General features: G+C 34.0%; 1 protein-coding gene across 1 annotated transcript; it reads left to right on the forward strand.

Annotated features, from left to right (window-relative positions):
• The first annotated feature begins 10,008 nt into the window (after positions 1 to 10,008).
• Positions 10,009 to 16,222, forward strand: LOC128179476 (uncharacterized). Its single transcript, XM_052846910.1, has 4 exons — positions 10,009 to 10,123; positions 12,536 to 12,578; positions 12,825 to 13,031; positions 14,920 to 16,222. The coding sequence occupies exons 2-4, from the start codon at positions 12,536 to 12,538 to the stop codon at positions 15,063 to 15,065; spliced, it is 396 nt and encodes a 131-aa protein (XP_052702870.1). The 5' UTR covers positions 10,009 to 10,123; the 3' UTR covers positions 15,066 to 16,222.
• Positions 16,223 to 17,166: the final 944 nt, after the last annotated feature.

Below are 17,166 nucleotides of genomic sequence, written 5' to 3' on the forward strand. Positions count from 1 at the left end.
ACTTTGATTTTAGATTGTGGATATCAGCCAATCAAAGAGCTAGAAATTATTCAATCATGAAATAAAACTATGAAAACAAGCATTCTGAGAGTATTGCATAAGCAATACATGTCCCCTACCGGTTTGTATTATTCTATGAAAGCTTCCAAGCACACAACTATTTCAGAGCCATTGTAAAATGTAAACGAGATATCATGCTTTAATCAGAGAAAAAAGAACAGGAAATTAAAACGATATAGAAATTAAATACAAAATAGGTGAAGTAATACTCTTTATTTCATCTCCTGTAATTTCGCCAAGTCTATTCTGTATTTGCTGGTAAAAATTTGTGAAAACAATGCACTGTTATGCACAATATCATTTCTTACCGTCTTCTGTACCCCGAATCAAACCAAACAGTTAAACAGCCCAACCCGACAACGAACCCGATTGTAATAATACCAAAAAAAACCCTGCCGATTAAATTTACAACACAATGTTTAACATTTTTTTTTACAGAATTTATTTTTTTGTTAGATATGATAAAAGGAACGGTACAAGTAACGCACGATATTATTACTGACTACATACTGGCCTCGTTTATTCAATACACTCCGAACCCGATAACGAAACCGAACATTAAAAAATTGGAATATAAAAAATTAATTTTCTCGAAAATATGTCAATCAGACGCTACGAAAGTGTAAAATTGATCTGTAGTTTGACATTTTGAAGCTGTTAAGCAAGTTTCATATTATTCCTCAAATGCATAAAGAAAAAAAGTGTGGAAAACTGAAGTGGGACAGACAGACGGACTGACGGACGGACAGACAGACGGACGGACAGACGGACTGACGGACGCAGAGGAAAGCTATAGTCCCCTCCGGTGAAACCGGTAGGGGACCAATAAAACATAAATGATGTAGCGTGTGGAATACTTCAACCGACGTTAATTCTACATGTATATCTTAACATCTACCAAGTATTATTCCCTCTACTACTTACAGAAACTTATAGTCACTTCGTAGCTCTATAGAAACAGCCAGAATGAAATCTACACGTCCCGTTTATCGATTGATCGAAATCTACAGCGGCTGAAACTGGCAGGACTAAAATCGACACGCCCTGTTTATCGTTGGTTGAAACCTACAGCGACTTAAGAAAAATCACGGACTGCACGAATGGTGATGATAATGTCAGACTCAAAGTCTTACAGGAGACGATTTGCCTGTTTCTTTTTGCGTACGTACTCATGTACATTAAGATTAATTTTTTGAATTTTACTATTTATAACCAATTTATTGATGAGTTAAAAGGAAAATGTTAATATAAACAATAAAATGCTTTCTTCGATGATTCATGCGGGTTATGAAGGTAGCGATCAGTGCAGAAAAAATTTATTTACATACATGTAACCCGCTACGCGGGTTATGTATTTTTCCTGCAATGTCGCCATCTTCATATTCCGAATGAATCACAAAAGAAAGCATTTTATTGTTTATATTTACATTTTTCTTTTTCTCCACCCAGTGTTGCTTTGCAGAAATGTGTTAGCTACCTTATGTATGTTTTTGACGTTAGTCTTACTATGACGTAGGCAACATTCTTTATCCGATATAAAATAATTTTTTAGCCAATCAGCAAGCGTGTTACAAACAGAATTAAAGTATTTCTTGTTTGAAAAAATGATTATATAAGGAATAAGGAATCATTCTTTGAGTATCATGAGGTGATAATTTCAGTCGGGGCGTGATCAAATCCAATAAAGCCCGAAGGGCTTTATGATAGATTTGATCACGCCCCGACCGAAATTATCACCTCATAATATTCAAAGAATGATTCCTTATTACTTATATTTATATAACTTTATGCCATCATACGATTAAATTTTTAAATATAAATAAGCAAACCCCGCTGGCGCCTCAATTAGGCATCATTTGTATTATGGGTTATATAGTACAAAATCGATACGTAGTGTTATCACAGGCAAAGACACTGGGAAATGTAAATATAGTCGGATACTGCAAACATACATGTATGTACCATTTGCCTCAATTGCAAAAGGGGTGCGCTACGGTCATTGTATCAATTTCAACTGTTGCCCTCCCAAACAGGCACTATTTATACTCTATTAATTTGTTTTAAGCCCCTTCACAATTGGTTTACGAGCAGAAGCGACTGAATATTCGTGCGACTGATAAAATTAGATATGAATCGTAAACTGTTGCCGAAATAATCGCATTTGAAAAAAGTATTTGTACGAAATTCGCACGATCTAAGCGAGCGTTGTGCGATGTAAAAGCATTAAAATATTGCGATATATCTTGCGTCTATATGCGACTGTTGTACAATGAAAGCGACTGTTGAAAGATAAAGCGATAGGATCGCGCGAGAGACAGGTGATCAGACCATTGAACTTGCGCCAACGCGATTGAACGTGCGATCATACGTTCCATGGTACGAATGCTCGTGCGAGTCAGATGGGGTATATAAACCGCCCATTTCCGACGCTCTTCTGTAGACATAGTTCAAAGCGAGAGAACATGCCGCCCAAGAGGAAACAGAGATGCAGCAGCATTGATTAATATACCTGCATATGATAATTCTATATTTGATTGGTCTAAAAAGTCACATGACAGGGCCATTTCATAGATATGAGCATATGATGTAGACAAGTATGATTAAATCAAAAATATCTCAAAACCAACTTAACTATCTATGATTCGAAATTATGAAAGAAAAGTGAGAGTAACAGAGGAAATCAAACAATGAAACAATTTTTAGAAATCAACGTATTTTGTATATTTGTAATAATTCCGGATATTTAAGGTTCGGCCCGGACCGGGTTTTTCTTTTAGTTCCTTTGTTTATGTCACGTGATACAAGGGTATAAATATGACAGTGAATCAGCTGTCGGCTGCTTAAATAGAAATCAGCAGAAGAGAGAAGACTGTTAGATAATAAAAGGTATTGTGTCAATACAGAGCTTGCCCGTTCGTAACGGTGTTAAGTGTTTTCGATAAGTCATAGAGAGGTTGTCCTCTTGATACTGTAGGTTGCAGTCATTTTGGATTGTCAGTGTGTCACAGTAGGCTTTCCTCGGAGAGGCTAGCCATTGTTCATTACTCTAGTAGCTGATCAGACTGTCGTCCAGGCCGTTGTGCTCACTGTCCGTCCTGAATAAGGCAGCCTACAGTGTGCACAGTGGTTGAAGGGCTACCACATATACTGTCCGTCCTAAATAAGGCAGCCTACAGTGTATGCGGTAATCTGAGGACGGTCAGTCATTTTAACTGAGTGGTTGACCTCAGTGGATTGTCACTGTGGGTGTGTACTGTCCGACCTGAACAAGGCAGCACCAGTACATCACACACAGTGTCAATTATATATATTTTTTTATACCCCTTGTTTTGTTTGTAAATATTCTAGATTCCCTGAAATTACTTGTTGACTATTAACCTAAGTAAGGTTAGGCTATACCAATCATTTTTGACAATCAATAGAAAATCATTATATTATAAGACTTTGTTAGTGTATACCCCAAAACCCTGGAAAAGACCAGGCACGAACCCCTTCCCCTGGCAGTACAAGTAGCTCGGTACGTTACAGAAATTTGGTGGCAGCGGTTGGATTTTGGGTTAACAATTAGATACACTTGCATTGTTTTATTTGCTTTGTTTATATTTTGTTAGTTAGATTGTATCATTATATTGAGTGGCATATTTTGACATAATGACAGACCTGCAAGATGAATTAATGGGGCTTGAAGATGAGTTTAATAGACTTCAGGAGAGCATAAATAAAAGTAGGAGTAAAGCCGCAAGAGATTCAGGTTTGCCTGAAAGTATGCGGAATTCCACAGAAGATCAAGACTACTTAGAACAGGGTGCAAGACCTAAAAACATTAGGACCGACACCATAGAAAATCATTATATTATAAGACTTTGTTAGTGTATACCCCAAAACCCTGGAAAAGACCAGGCACGAACCCCTTCCCCTGGCAGTACAAGTAGCTCGGTACGTTACATATTCATATGTTGTTCGTTTATTGCATTAATGTTCAGGGTATATGAAGATTTATTCCCCCCCAAAAAAAAAGAATTCCCGCGGGTGATGCCCTTGGTAAATATCATTTTTCTTGGAGAAATAAATCTTCAAATTTCCCCCACCAGCATGCAATAAATGTTTATTGTTGAATTGTGGTCTGAAACAGAGATGCTTATACAGGGTATATATACTAGTGGCAAAGCATGGCATATTACTAATAAGTCGTGCAATGATAGTGAAACATTGCAAGATAACATGAGACATCTTGAGCAACAGTCTCATGGTCGCACAAAACGCGCATTAACAACTGCGATTCATCTTACGACCTTTCAAATTCGTGCATCACTCTTGCGAGTACACAAAACGTTGTAAAACGTTTGTACTAATGTTCGTGCGTTGCACTGCGATGGTTTGGATCGCATTCGGTCGCGTCTGAATAGTGTGCATGTCCACTATTTTGAGGAGACTTGATGCGAGCACTAAAACGCATGTAACGAATGCGAGAGCTCGTGCAACGTATGCGAGAGCTCGTGCAACGTATGAGAGAGCTCGTGCGAATCTAAAAAATCCGGTCGCAAAGCGTTGTAAAGTGCTCGTGCGCCAATTGTGAAAGGAGCTTTACGGTGCTACCGTTCTGGCGAGCGCAGCAAGAATTACACATACCTTGCATCATTGTCAACGTAGTGTTATTTAGGTGTCATTTAATATTTATTCGTTTGATGAGACATTGCCGCTTCTGATTGGTCGAAAAATTTCTTTGATACCTGCATCAACAAAATTTTGCCGGATCTACTTTTCTAAACTGTTCTGATCTAACATTATTTATAGAACGGGAATTTCTAAAATAAACACTGTCAACAAAATGTTAAGTTGTGTCTGTTTTATTGTCAGCTAACAAAATTCAACTTTATAAACGTAAAAACTTGAAAATTTAACCTTCAAAAATAAACAAAACACATTATTTGATTCACGAAATAGAAAATTAAGCGTCTTCTCACGATTTGGTCTGCTTGAGATCAATCAATATTAGTGCGAGGCTGGCTGTTCCTTTTCCAGAATAATTATGTAGTAATTACCCCATATGATATTGTTGGTTATGTGCAGAGTCAAGTCGTACCCAACCCGACTCGCACCCAAACCAACTCGTACTCAAATGGTCAGGTCATACCCACGGGGAAAAATATATTTATACTAAGAAAATAAAATACAATAGTTTTCATTCATATGTTATGTTTTTTAATTTATGTTTTATTTAACAAATTTATATATATATATATATATATATATATATATATATATATATATATATATATATATATATATATATATATATATATATATATATATATATATAACATCCCTAGATCTCAGTGTATTTGAATACGGGCAGATCAATATTTATTATAAGAAAATAAAATGAATGGCTTTTATTCGTATTTGTATTTCATTTTCTTAGTATAAATATATTTTCCCCCATGGGTACGAGTTGACTAGTGTAGTCGTACTCAAATATTTTGGGTACGAGTGAACCACATAGTTTTGGGTACGACCTGACCATTTGAGTTCGAGTTGGTTTGGGTGCGAGTCGGGTTGGGTACGACTTGACTTGATTCCTGTGCAGATACCCGATGGGCGTGGTCATAATATATGACACGAGGGAGCGTAGCATAGTGAATAGCGTAGTGAATAGATTTGATTAAACTTATCACTTCAAAGATAACATCATGCAAGTGGAATTATGCTGACGTGAAAGACAATCTGACATTACTTACTCTGTTTTATTTGATTGATAAAACAAAACTGTACTATCGTTCTCTTAATAACTGAGTATACAAGATGTATCTTCATGTTTTGCAACAAAACAGCACCGTAAAAACCTCTTGAAATGTCTTCGATATCTTTCGACAAACTAACTTGATTTTAATTAATGAAAAATAACGCTACGGTTATTTGGATGAACAATTCAGTAGATCATATATATTATGCATCAAAGTGGTCACTACTGATCTCATCAACGAAGGGAGATAGATCACTGGTATGATTCTTTTGCACGAAGCCAAATTTTATGGGCTGTAGTGTCGGTTACCTTACAAATTCTAAGATAATAGTAATAATAATTTTAGGAACAAATAAACAATTTTCGGAATCAATTTTGGTACAAATTGCTATCGTGTTTTTACCTGAAAGCACCTTGTTGCGAGCAACAAGTGGGTCTTTCGTTTGATTTTGAATTGATAGGGTTCATTTGGTACGATTTACTATCATTTACTATCATATTGACTTCCTTTTAAACTAATTTTTTAACCTACACTGCGAAATGCAGATTTCCGGAAAACGTCATTTTTAAACTTTAATATCTCTGCAATGCGTTGTCCGATTTTAAAAAGGTTTTTAGTTTTGTATTCAGTACAAAAATGTCAACAAAACGTATATGCTTTAAAATTCCAAATATCGAAATATTAGAATCACTTCCGGTGACGACCGGAAGTGACGGGCGACCTGCTCATATTAAAATTTGATAAGTTTAAAACATATTCTGATGGGAAAAAAATTGTAGATTATTTGATTTAAAAAAAATTTTAAAACACAATTTTCCAAAAATGCTGTTTGAGCGGACCGGAAGTGACGGACGATCGTAGTTTAACTGATCGGCCCTAGAAATTCTAAAATCTATCATTCCTGAAACTTTCAATTTTCTATCTTTAATCGTTTTTGCGAAAAAGGGAGGACAAGATCACTTTTTACAAAAAGAAAAACGAATATACCGGCCGACCGGAAGTGACGTCATCAACAAAAATGTACATGATAAAAGACCTTGATATTTTGTATTATTCGTGAAATTTTCATAAAAATCCATTGTAGCATATTTGAGATATTTGAGTTTTAAGAAAAATGTTAAGAAAAAAAAGAATACTAACTAGGCGACTAATTGTTCACGGAACAATTAGAGGCCTTTCCACCTTTTATAATGATTAAAAAAAACTCCCGAAAATGTTAAAAATTATTGAGTAATTAGAGAAAAATCAATTTACGACCAAAAAAAAAAAAACCGGTTCCGCCTTCAGATATCGATCTGAGAACCCTAAGCTTTAAATGCAAGAGCGTTGCCACTAGGCTATTTCGCTAGTTAGTAGATAGAAGGTAAATTTTGTTGAGTTGTGTAGTTAATTTGGATGATGATAGAAAGAAGAGATTAAGCATTCTTCTGTCCATCTAAAATTGATACCCAACGCTATAGCGATTGGTTGGGAGGGCAGTATTTGTTCATCAGTTTATTAATAAAAATCAGTGCCGCTTGTAAAAAATGTGGCCGGATAGCGTTGACTAAGAAATCAACAGGCCAGGTCAAACTCTGGTCGCCGGCGGGTATTTGAAGGTGTGGGAACGTCACGTCGGCTCAGCTGATGCGAATTCTCCTTGTGATTTGAAATGCACGTGCTTAGAAATCTATTAACTGTCATGCATTCGTGGATTACAAGTACGGAAAATCGGAACTGAATTAAGGTCAGTCATGTATTTCAGCCAAGTCGGGAAATGAACAAACTTAGAGAAAATGTAAACAGGTAAACTTAATTCATATAAAATCGGGGTCTGGGAAGGAAGAGTTATCTTTCGTAGAACTTCAACACAAGTCGTCACAGTTGCTGATAGAAATGTAAACACAGATTTTCAGTGAAATTTTAGCATGAATTTACAAGACACAAATATCGAAGCGTTGAAATTTCGTTTCTCGGGATGATGGTTCGATGCCGCTGAGGTGGATAACTTTCTTCAATAGGGTTCATTTTGTTTGAAATTTGGCAGGCAATTAGATTCAGGTATGAGGAACAGTCCCATGAATTTTCGCCAAGTTCTACAGAGTTTTACTGGAGCTGGAATTTTTATTTGGAGGCGTAGTCTAAAACGCGGTCTGGAGTCAAATGGCAGGCAGTGTTTCACCTTTTAAAAAAATCTGACAAACGGTTGTAACACTTTTTTAGGTTTTATTTTAAAAAGGAATATTTAATTTCAAGTTCAAATATCGAGGGTCATGTTCATATAAGAATTCAATCCTTGTATAAAAGAAGGGGGGAGGGGGGGGGGGGGGCAAATTGTTCATATAACTGAATCTGATATATATGTTGCATACACTTATTACAATCTGAGTATGCATGTTAAACCAAACATTTTGGCACAATTTTTTTTAACGTCGAAGGTCATGGTCATCCGTTACCCCAAAAAGTGAAAAAGGGGGTTTATGGACTAGTCGCGCAAGGTAAAATCTTTGAATTCGTGTCGAATGGTTCTTTATTGCCAGGGGTCAAGGTCAAAGGTCAACTTTAATGGGATAGGTCAGCGCCTGAAGGTCACACACTTCTGCAATATGACACTTTAGCGATCCTAGTTGACCTTTGACCTTGACCTTTGCTGCAGCCAAAATGGTCCTCGAAGCCATCGCAAGTGGTTTCGTGTCCCTACGATCAGTCGTTTTCATTTTTGGGAATTGATTTTAATCAACTCTCCTATGCAGTTACTCAGACAAACCGAAAGTGAAACAGTGTTTGGACCTCAGCACAAACCATCGCTGTTGACAAGACTTAGTTCTTGAAAATGATTGATGAATTCGATGTAATGTATGCTAAAGCATTGTTTTTCAAGGAAACTTATTTATAGATACTTTGAAAATAGTCTGATTTTTAATGGTACGAACAATTTAAATATTTTTCGAGTCGTATGTATTCCTACGCCCGAGTTCAATAAAGTCTCGTTCAACTCGACGCTCGGCTGTCTCCGTAAGTGCTTGTCGGAGATTTACGGTGTCAGCCGAGCGTTTGGTTGAACGAGACTAGAGTTCAATATTGCTTGGATCCATACAGTTTTAGAGAAATATTTTGTATTACTGATACATAGTTTGATTGAATTAATTTTACTCTAAATATTGTTTAACATGGTTCATATGGAGGTTTCTCGACATTCTTGTCGAAAAAGTCTAAGAATTCATATTATAAAAATGTGCTTAATTCAAATACAAATTAGAAACTACATGTACTTGTCATGCAAAATAACATGTCATTGATTTTAAGATAAACAAACATCGACAAAATCAACTCCCGTCAGTTCTTCAGTACTTTGATTTAAATAATTGGCTAAAAATAAAAATTGCGGTCGACAGTAATTCTAAGCGGAGACTGCGAAACCTTTCGTCTTTTGGACATCTGAGACTTCTCTTCAGACCGACATCATCCGCGAAGGTTTCCAACTTGCGCGTGTAGCGGCTTCCGAGGAGTAGCGATAACAAACTTTTACGTGCGCGCGTCAATAGAAACGAAACGCGAGGTGTTTTCAAGACGCAGGGTCAAATGCCCACATCATTTTCCGAAAGCAGTAAGACGTGAATGAAAGCGTTTCGATAAGTCGCGAAACAAAAATTCATTTTGCTTTACGGAAGAAAAATAAAAATAAAAAGAAACAGAACAATATCAATAGGCCTTTACACTGTGGTGTAAAGACCTAATAATAATAGTGAAAAATAGAGAAAAAGAAACCAAACAAAAACAATAGGGTCTTCCGTTGGAAACGGAAGACCCTAATAATCATTTATTAATGTCATTTACACAAAGGCAGTCGTTAAGATATGAACGTTACGTAGTCATGTAGTGACCGGGTACGGGATAATACCTGTTTAGTAAATTTCATACCCGGTTCGGCTTCGCCTGGCCAGGTATAAAGGTATCATCCCGTACTCGGTCACTACATGACTATGTAACTAATATAACAATATGTTTACCATTATCGAGAACTGTACATGATTATTGCAAGAGAAATATCACGCGTTCAATAAGGTTTGGTTTCCGTATTATGAAATCAACCGAACATTAATTGCCGTATATCCAAGATTAATCGACCATCCTGTTATGTATGGTTCCGCTGAGGCGTCCGTATAAAACGCCCGTGGATAGTGTTCCCATGTAGCCGTGTTCTTTCTCACTTATAACCAGCGTAACGGTGATTGATAGCATCAATAAACATCGTCAATTAGGTAGAGGTATTTAAACATTTTCAGCATCTTTCAAGTCTTTATTCGCCTTCGTGTGTCAAGGGGGATCGCCGGATCAAGGTGATTTTCAATTCTTTAAAAATTTTATTCTGTTTTTTTTAGTTTCTCTTCTTGTTTCATTTGATTTTATTTGAACACCGATTTGAGGAAAAAAGAAAGAGAAAAATCCAAAATAAAAAAAAACTTAAATAGTACAGTTACAGCATAAGTATACTACTTTTGCGTACATGTATTAGATGCATGTATATTGCCATAGTTACATGTTAATAATTTTAGCTAAATCTTTTATATTTTACAATGTAGTTATGAACTTATTTAAATAGTACAGTATTTTCATCATATGAAATGTCATCATCTCCAAATAACAATAAATCTTTAGTTACTGTTTTTTTTTAGCTCACCTGAGCTGAAAGCTCAAATGAGCTATTCTGATCACATTTTGTCCGTCGTCCGTCCGTCCGTCCGTCCGTCTGTAAACTTTTTTACATTTTGAACATCTTCTCTAAAACCGCTGGGCCAATTTAAACCAAATTTGGCACAAAGCAGTCTTATGGGAAGGCAAATATAAATTGCAGAAATGAAAGATCGATCTTTTTTCAAAGCGGAGAAAACCTCGAAACTGTAGAAAAAGGGGGATGCATTTTAAAAAATCTTCTTCTCAAGAACTACTGAGTCGAATTCAACGTAGTTTTGCGAAAAATAATCCTTACGGGAAGGAAAATATAAATTGCAAAAATTATCGGCGAATTTTGTTTCAAATTTGAGTAATTTACGAAAATAAAAATAAAGAGATAATTGCGGTCAATCAGTTTATAACTTCGGGTTCGGTATTCCATATCGAAAACGAAAGTTTTTTGTAAAAGGCAGCCATGTTTGAATGTTGACGCATGACAAACGGGTCAAACTGACAAAGATGAATTTGCTTGTTGTGCAACAGTTTACGTGCGAAGGGATACTTGAAACATGCTAAATATATTTGTGCCGATTTCGTGAAGTGAATTGAATGGAAAATTTTCCTGCAATGATCGCTACCTTCATAACCCGCATGAATCATCAAAGAAAGCATTTAATTTTTTATATTAACATCTTTCTTTAATTAATAAACTGATTATGAAAAATTAGTAAAATTCACTAAATTACTGTTAATGTACATAAGTATGTTAGTTAAAAGAAACAGCCAAAAAGTCTCCTGTGAGACTTACAGTATGGCATCATCATGATTATGCCGTGCAGTCCGGGATTTTACTAAGGTCGCTGTAGGTTCAGGCCAATCGATAAACAGGGCGACCTCTTTAAAACAATTAAAAACATTACTGTTACGGGGATAAATGTATTATCGCTATTCCTAAGAAAAAATTACAGCGGAAAATAATCTTGATTTGTAGCCATTTGTTAACGTTGATTTTGAATAAAGGGTGGGCCTTCGTAAAAAAGAGCGATATGCCTGTCAATACATTGCAGTCTGAGGCTCATTGAGAGGGGTGGGGGCTTGACCTTATCAGAAATCTTGACAAGCAAAAAAAAAATAAGATTTTGAGTCAAGCTATGTCTAACTTTGCAAAAAAAAAAAAGGGGGGGGGGGGGGGGGCTTCCCCTCCACCCAGTTCCGATGCCATATATAATAGCTCTTTAATATATCACATGACAACTTTTTTCATTCGAGTGTATTCATTTATCAAGTGAGTAAGGTTATAAAACGTAGCACGAGTTCACGTCTGGTAAACAACAATCGTTTATAATGCGGAAGACCAATTAAATTTTTGAATGTTTTTAATGTGAGCGCCTTGGGGAACAATTTTCCTCTTTCACATATAGGATTTTTTTAAATAAAATACAATAACTAGCTAATATCTTTTTTTTAAAAAATGGCTTTAGTTAAATGTTTTGTATAAAAATTAACGACCCTTAAATTACTTACTAAATCAATTTGCTATTCATCATTTTCAATTTTATAAATGGTCATGCTTATTTATTTTTAAAATATCTTTAACCAATTTGCAATTATTATTTTTTTAAGAAATCACTCTATGAATTATATTTTACTAGAATCTTCTTTTTCAGACCTTTGATATAAAATTTCAACTCGTAATTGTCTTAATTTTCATGTGTAGTTACATATATTTATAACCGTGATATTTTTTCCATTTTTTTTTTCTGAAAAAAAAATTAAAATGAAAATTATACTCTAGACACTTACTGTAATATATAAATAAGTTAAAGTAAGGAAATATAATTTAATAATTACATAATTTCTTTTTCCCTATCAATGGAATATTGCATTAATTAAACAATGTTTAAACAGTTAAATCTCATTAGATGGTTTCACAAATGCATTGTTTATATAAGAAAGTGATCCTTCACCCCTTTGTAGTCATTTTCGATGGAGAGAGAGAGAGAGAGAGAGAGAGAGAGAGAGAGAGAGAGAGCAGTTTAGTTGTGTTAATTTGTAACAATCTTTTTATTCATTTCTAGATGAAGTTTTTAGTTTTCCTTTGCTCGGCGTGTTTCGTCCTAGGTATCCAATTATTTTTTTACTGTATATTTGGATAGTTTTGTTTTAAATTATACTGAAGTTCAAATTTAAACTTTTATTAAAAAAATTCATATTCATATTACATAATTACAACTTACTTTTATATATCAAAATGTCCAACAAAAACTAGATTAATATGTAACATTTCCTTTGTAAATCTTGTGACAATTTATTGACATTTTTAAAACATTCATTTACCGAGTTTCTTTTTATTAACATTATCTTCAGGGATTCATAAAGCCCAAGCTGCACTGGGTGGAGGGACATGCACCATTCCTGCCGTAGGTGCCGGTCCTGGAGCCACCACTGTGTGTACAGCTGCCGCCAATGGCTTCTGTCTCATAGACCATTTGACGATCACAGGAGCCGTCACAGGCGTAACTTACGATAGCGTGTGTGTCTGCTACTATGGATACAGCGGACCGCAATGTGCTAGTAAGATTTCCTTGTATAGTTTTTTTTCTCATGTTTATTGGAAGGTAGGTGTTAGGATTTATCGAAATAGTAGTCCAGCTAATATATTTCACGAATGATTGAATATTACATGTATACGAAGCACGAATAGGGCCACATACAAATATATTTTGATCTCGTAATTACGAGAAAAGCTTTCGTAATAACGAGTAAGTTATCTCGTTATTACGAGAAAAGATTCATAATAACGAGAAAAGATCTCGTTATTACGAGATGATTTTAAAACTCGTAATAATGAGATCTTTTCTCGTAATAACGAAATCTTTTCTCGTTAAAACGAGATCTTTTCTCGTAATAACCAGATCTTTTCTCGTAATTACGAGATAATAAAGTCGTAATAACGAGATCTTTTCTCATAATAACGAGATGATTAACTCGTAATAACGAGATCTTTTCTCGTAATAACGAGAAAATCGACTCGTAATAACTCAATCTTTCCTTGTTATTACGAGATATAAAAACGGTTTGCTCCATTGCATTTTATCCCAGTTCATCATTAAGTGACATGAATTGCACATTTGTAAGTATATAAAGAGAATGGTAAAGCTTTTCTAAGTTGTTATACATTTGCAATATCTTTTGTGTACTTACATATACAAAAATGTTCAAAATGAACCAAATCTACGTTCATACCAAACTGTCACTTGCGTCTGGATGTGTGCTCTTCTCTATTTTTTTTTTTTTTTTTTTTTGCTTAATCGAATTCGGCATGCAATATGAAATGTCCTGTGTCAATAATTCCCTGCAAATTAATATAGGACCTTCAAAGGACATGACAACGATATAAGCTCAAAACATATCTACTTCTTATTGTCGGACGTGATTTACAATGCTGAAAAAAAAGATGGGGGATAAGATAATATAATATTTTCAACGTATAGTGGGTTGTAGATTGGCATCGGCTTTTCTCCAATAGACCTTATTAAAATAAAGAAAAAATATGGAGCACAACCCACTCCATGACATAAAAGACATTGAAGTTCTAAATAAAAATGACACCATTTGGAGGTTTTGATACGCACATCATCATGCCAGTTTAATTCAACACATATTTCAAGTATTGAACATATTTACGGGTTAAAATTGATGGGTTTTTTTCATAAATATATATTGTTTAGATTGATTTTTTTGAAAAATTATCAGATTTGTTGTTTCTTGTTGTACATAATCTTGACTGTCCTTATATAGACATTTTACAAGCCTTATCCACCCATCCTCTTTGTTGTTGACGGTTAATGTTGTGCCATGTTATTTGTTTTCTTAGGTAATGTGTTGGTAAACGATTAATAAGCTAGTATATCATATACTGGTAGATGTATATATGTACATTTTTTGTTATAAATGTCATTTTGAACACAGTTAAGCGGCCTTTATGCTTGTTACTATAGCTATTTTGTCTTGAATATGGCATTTTTCTCAACAGTGCATAATTGCAAACAAAAGTATGGCACCAGTAATGTTTTCATAACAATATACAAATAAATATATTTTTTTAATTCCAACTACCAACAAAAGAATATTCCATAAGATTTGGGTTAAAATAAGTATTGATTCCAGTCCTACATGATTTAAAGGAGATATACTAGAATGATTATTATTTTTAGAAGTGGGAGTGGTGGTGATGGATCTTTTATTGTTAATGAAAGAGAAAAATGGATTATTTTTAAAAAATTATATGAAACATGAAACAAACCTTTAAATAAAAGAACTTTGTTAAAAAAAAATCTTCGTAACAGCACATTTTACTTGTAAGACATATAAAAAGTAGCGGAACTTTAAATGATCTCAAACTTCCAAGCTTCAGTACATTATATTAATGGAGATTTTAAAAGAAATATTCTTTTTTCAGCTCAAGACGCAACAACTGGCACTAGCAGTGGAGTTACAAACGCTATCGGGGCTATTGCTGTGGGTGGAGTTGCCGCGTACATTTTATCTCAGGTGGCATCAGGACAAACTGCTCAAGGAATGGGCTCAGGGATTTTAACCGGATAAAGTGGTCCCTATATGATTTAGGATTGTCAAAAATTATATAGAAAGATTCAATAACCATTGCAGCAAACACCTGCAGCAAACATCTTTTTGGTTGTATGAAATATTAAATTGTATTTTATTTTTTGTTTGGAATTTCAAAACATATTCGTTCATTTAAGGTCCAATTTTTATACACTTCAGATACTATTTTTAATTATAATTGAACAACATTGTTACAGTACATTTCCTTACTTTGTGGTATACTATTAATAGTATTACTTGATACAAAAAATTAATCACAATTCAAGTATTTGACCATTTATAAATACTATTTTGCTTTATAAAAAAGGGAACTTAAAGGACATTTGTTAACAATACATACTTGTATTCGATATATGTTGAATATTGAAGAAAAATATGATGAAAGAAGGCTATTTCTGTGATTTTTTTTTACAGATGCAAAGTTAATTTGAATACGTTAACAAAATGACAAAAACGTTATAATGATTACGGCTTAAAGTTACTTGGTTCGATTGCATAATGGAACTATGGACGCTGTTAGACAGTTGTATATTATTAACAGTTAAGTTTTCTGTTACGAATAAAAGAAATGATTTTGGGAGAGGGTGGTCTAAGATATGGAACTTGTGTCCAATCCAAATTGTATTTTTGTACAAAAAATATATTTTCAAATCAAATAAAAGAAATTATAATACACATTTTTTTGTAATTTACACGAAAATGAGAAAGTATCATGTCTTGTCTCTTGGATAGATAAAATAGCCATTGATTTTACATCCACGGCCCAATATTGAGGCGGGTACTAGTGAAACGTCTGTTACATTTGCTAAAATTAACGTTAGTTATAATTTATACTTAATGAAGTGATTTTGATTATTGACACAACATCCCACGTAAGAGTTAATTTTTATTTTATCAAAACATACGTTTTGTTTTTTAAAATATTTTTTTTAAGTCAATATGCGGTGTAGATACCATTTGTTAACATTTCCATTTAAAAAAACGCACTTCTTTCCATTTCTTGTGTAATGTAACCCAACAGAAGATATTTATGTTTACTTTTTCTTACTTATTGTTCTTATCTTTGAAAAGACAACGTTAAAAATTCGGAGTGTATAATTTGGTAAAAGTTTTCAATAAAGAAATTTTTAAAAAGAGCTTTTACTTTAAGTCCATTACTTCATTATTTTGTATTATGAATTGTTATGTATACTTCCATTTTGAGCAAGATATGTTGACCTAGAAATAAACTAAAACTACCACGACCAAAGGAAACTGACTTGGACTTGAAATTGTTAAAAATTTTATACCAAAAAAATTTGATACAATTACTGAAAATTATATAAATACATGTTAATAGGGAACAAGGAATCGTCAAAAAACCGAAGATTTGGTCGTTTTGGATTTGACCACGCTTCGACCATAATGATCACCTCATGTTACTCAAAGAATGATTATTTTATCCCTCGTTCATAATGACACATTTTACAATACTGTCGATTTAGATACCTGTATTCTTGGCATCAATGTTATAGTCATCATTTAACAAGCGACACTATTTGAATTTTCATATTGTTAATGAGGGTCGTAAAGTGAATTGTAGACAAAATGAAATGACACAAACAAGTAGAAAAAGTGTTAGGATTTTGTTTCGAATCAAATGTTTTCACAGATTATTAAGGAGCTTGGGCGTATAATATTGTTTTTCTCATGCATGGAACAACAAATACCACTAGGAGAATGCTATGTTTTTATAACTAAATTAAATTTCATTAAATATTTAAGATTTGAAGTTGCATTTTTAAAGAGTAAAAAAGATAAAGAATTTCTAATAGAATAAATAAAAAAGATTATCCTTTCAATCTCATCTATACTACTATATTAAAATAATAGACTCGAATTTTTGGGCTTTAATACCGAGACATCGGAAGAGTATTGTCTTTTGCTATATACATTTTAAACATCATTGGTACTTGACGATTACCAATTTGTTTTTATTTTTTTTCTCAATCAAGCTTTGCTAATTAATAATCGACGAAAATTCCTCCAAAAATTTTAGAAATCATCTAGCTTTTTTGGATATTACAATCTTGCGCATGCG

Source organism: Crassostrea angulata, chromosome 4 (genome assembly GCF_025612915.1).
Source record: "Crassostrea angulata isolate pt1a10 chromosome 4, ASM2561291v2, whole genome shotgun sequence".
Taxonomy (NCBI): domain Eukaryota; kingdom Metazoa; phylum Mollusca; class Bivalvia; order Ostreida; family Ostreidae; genus Magallana; species Magallana angulata.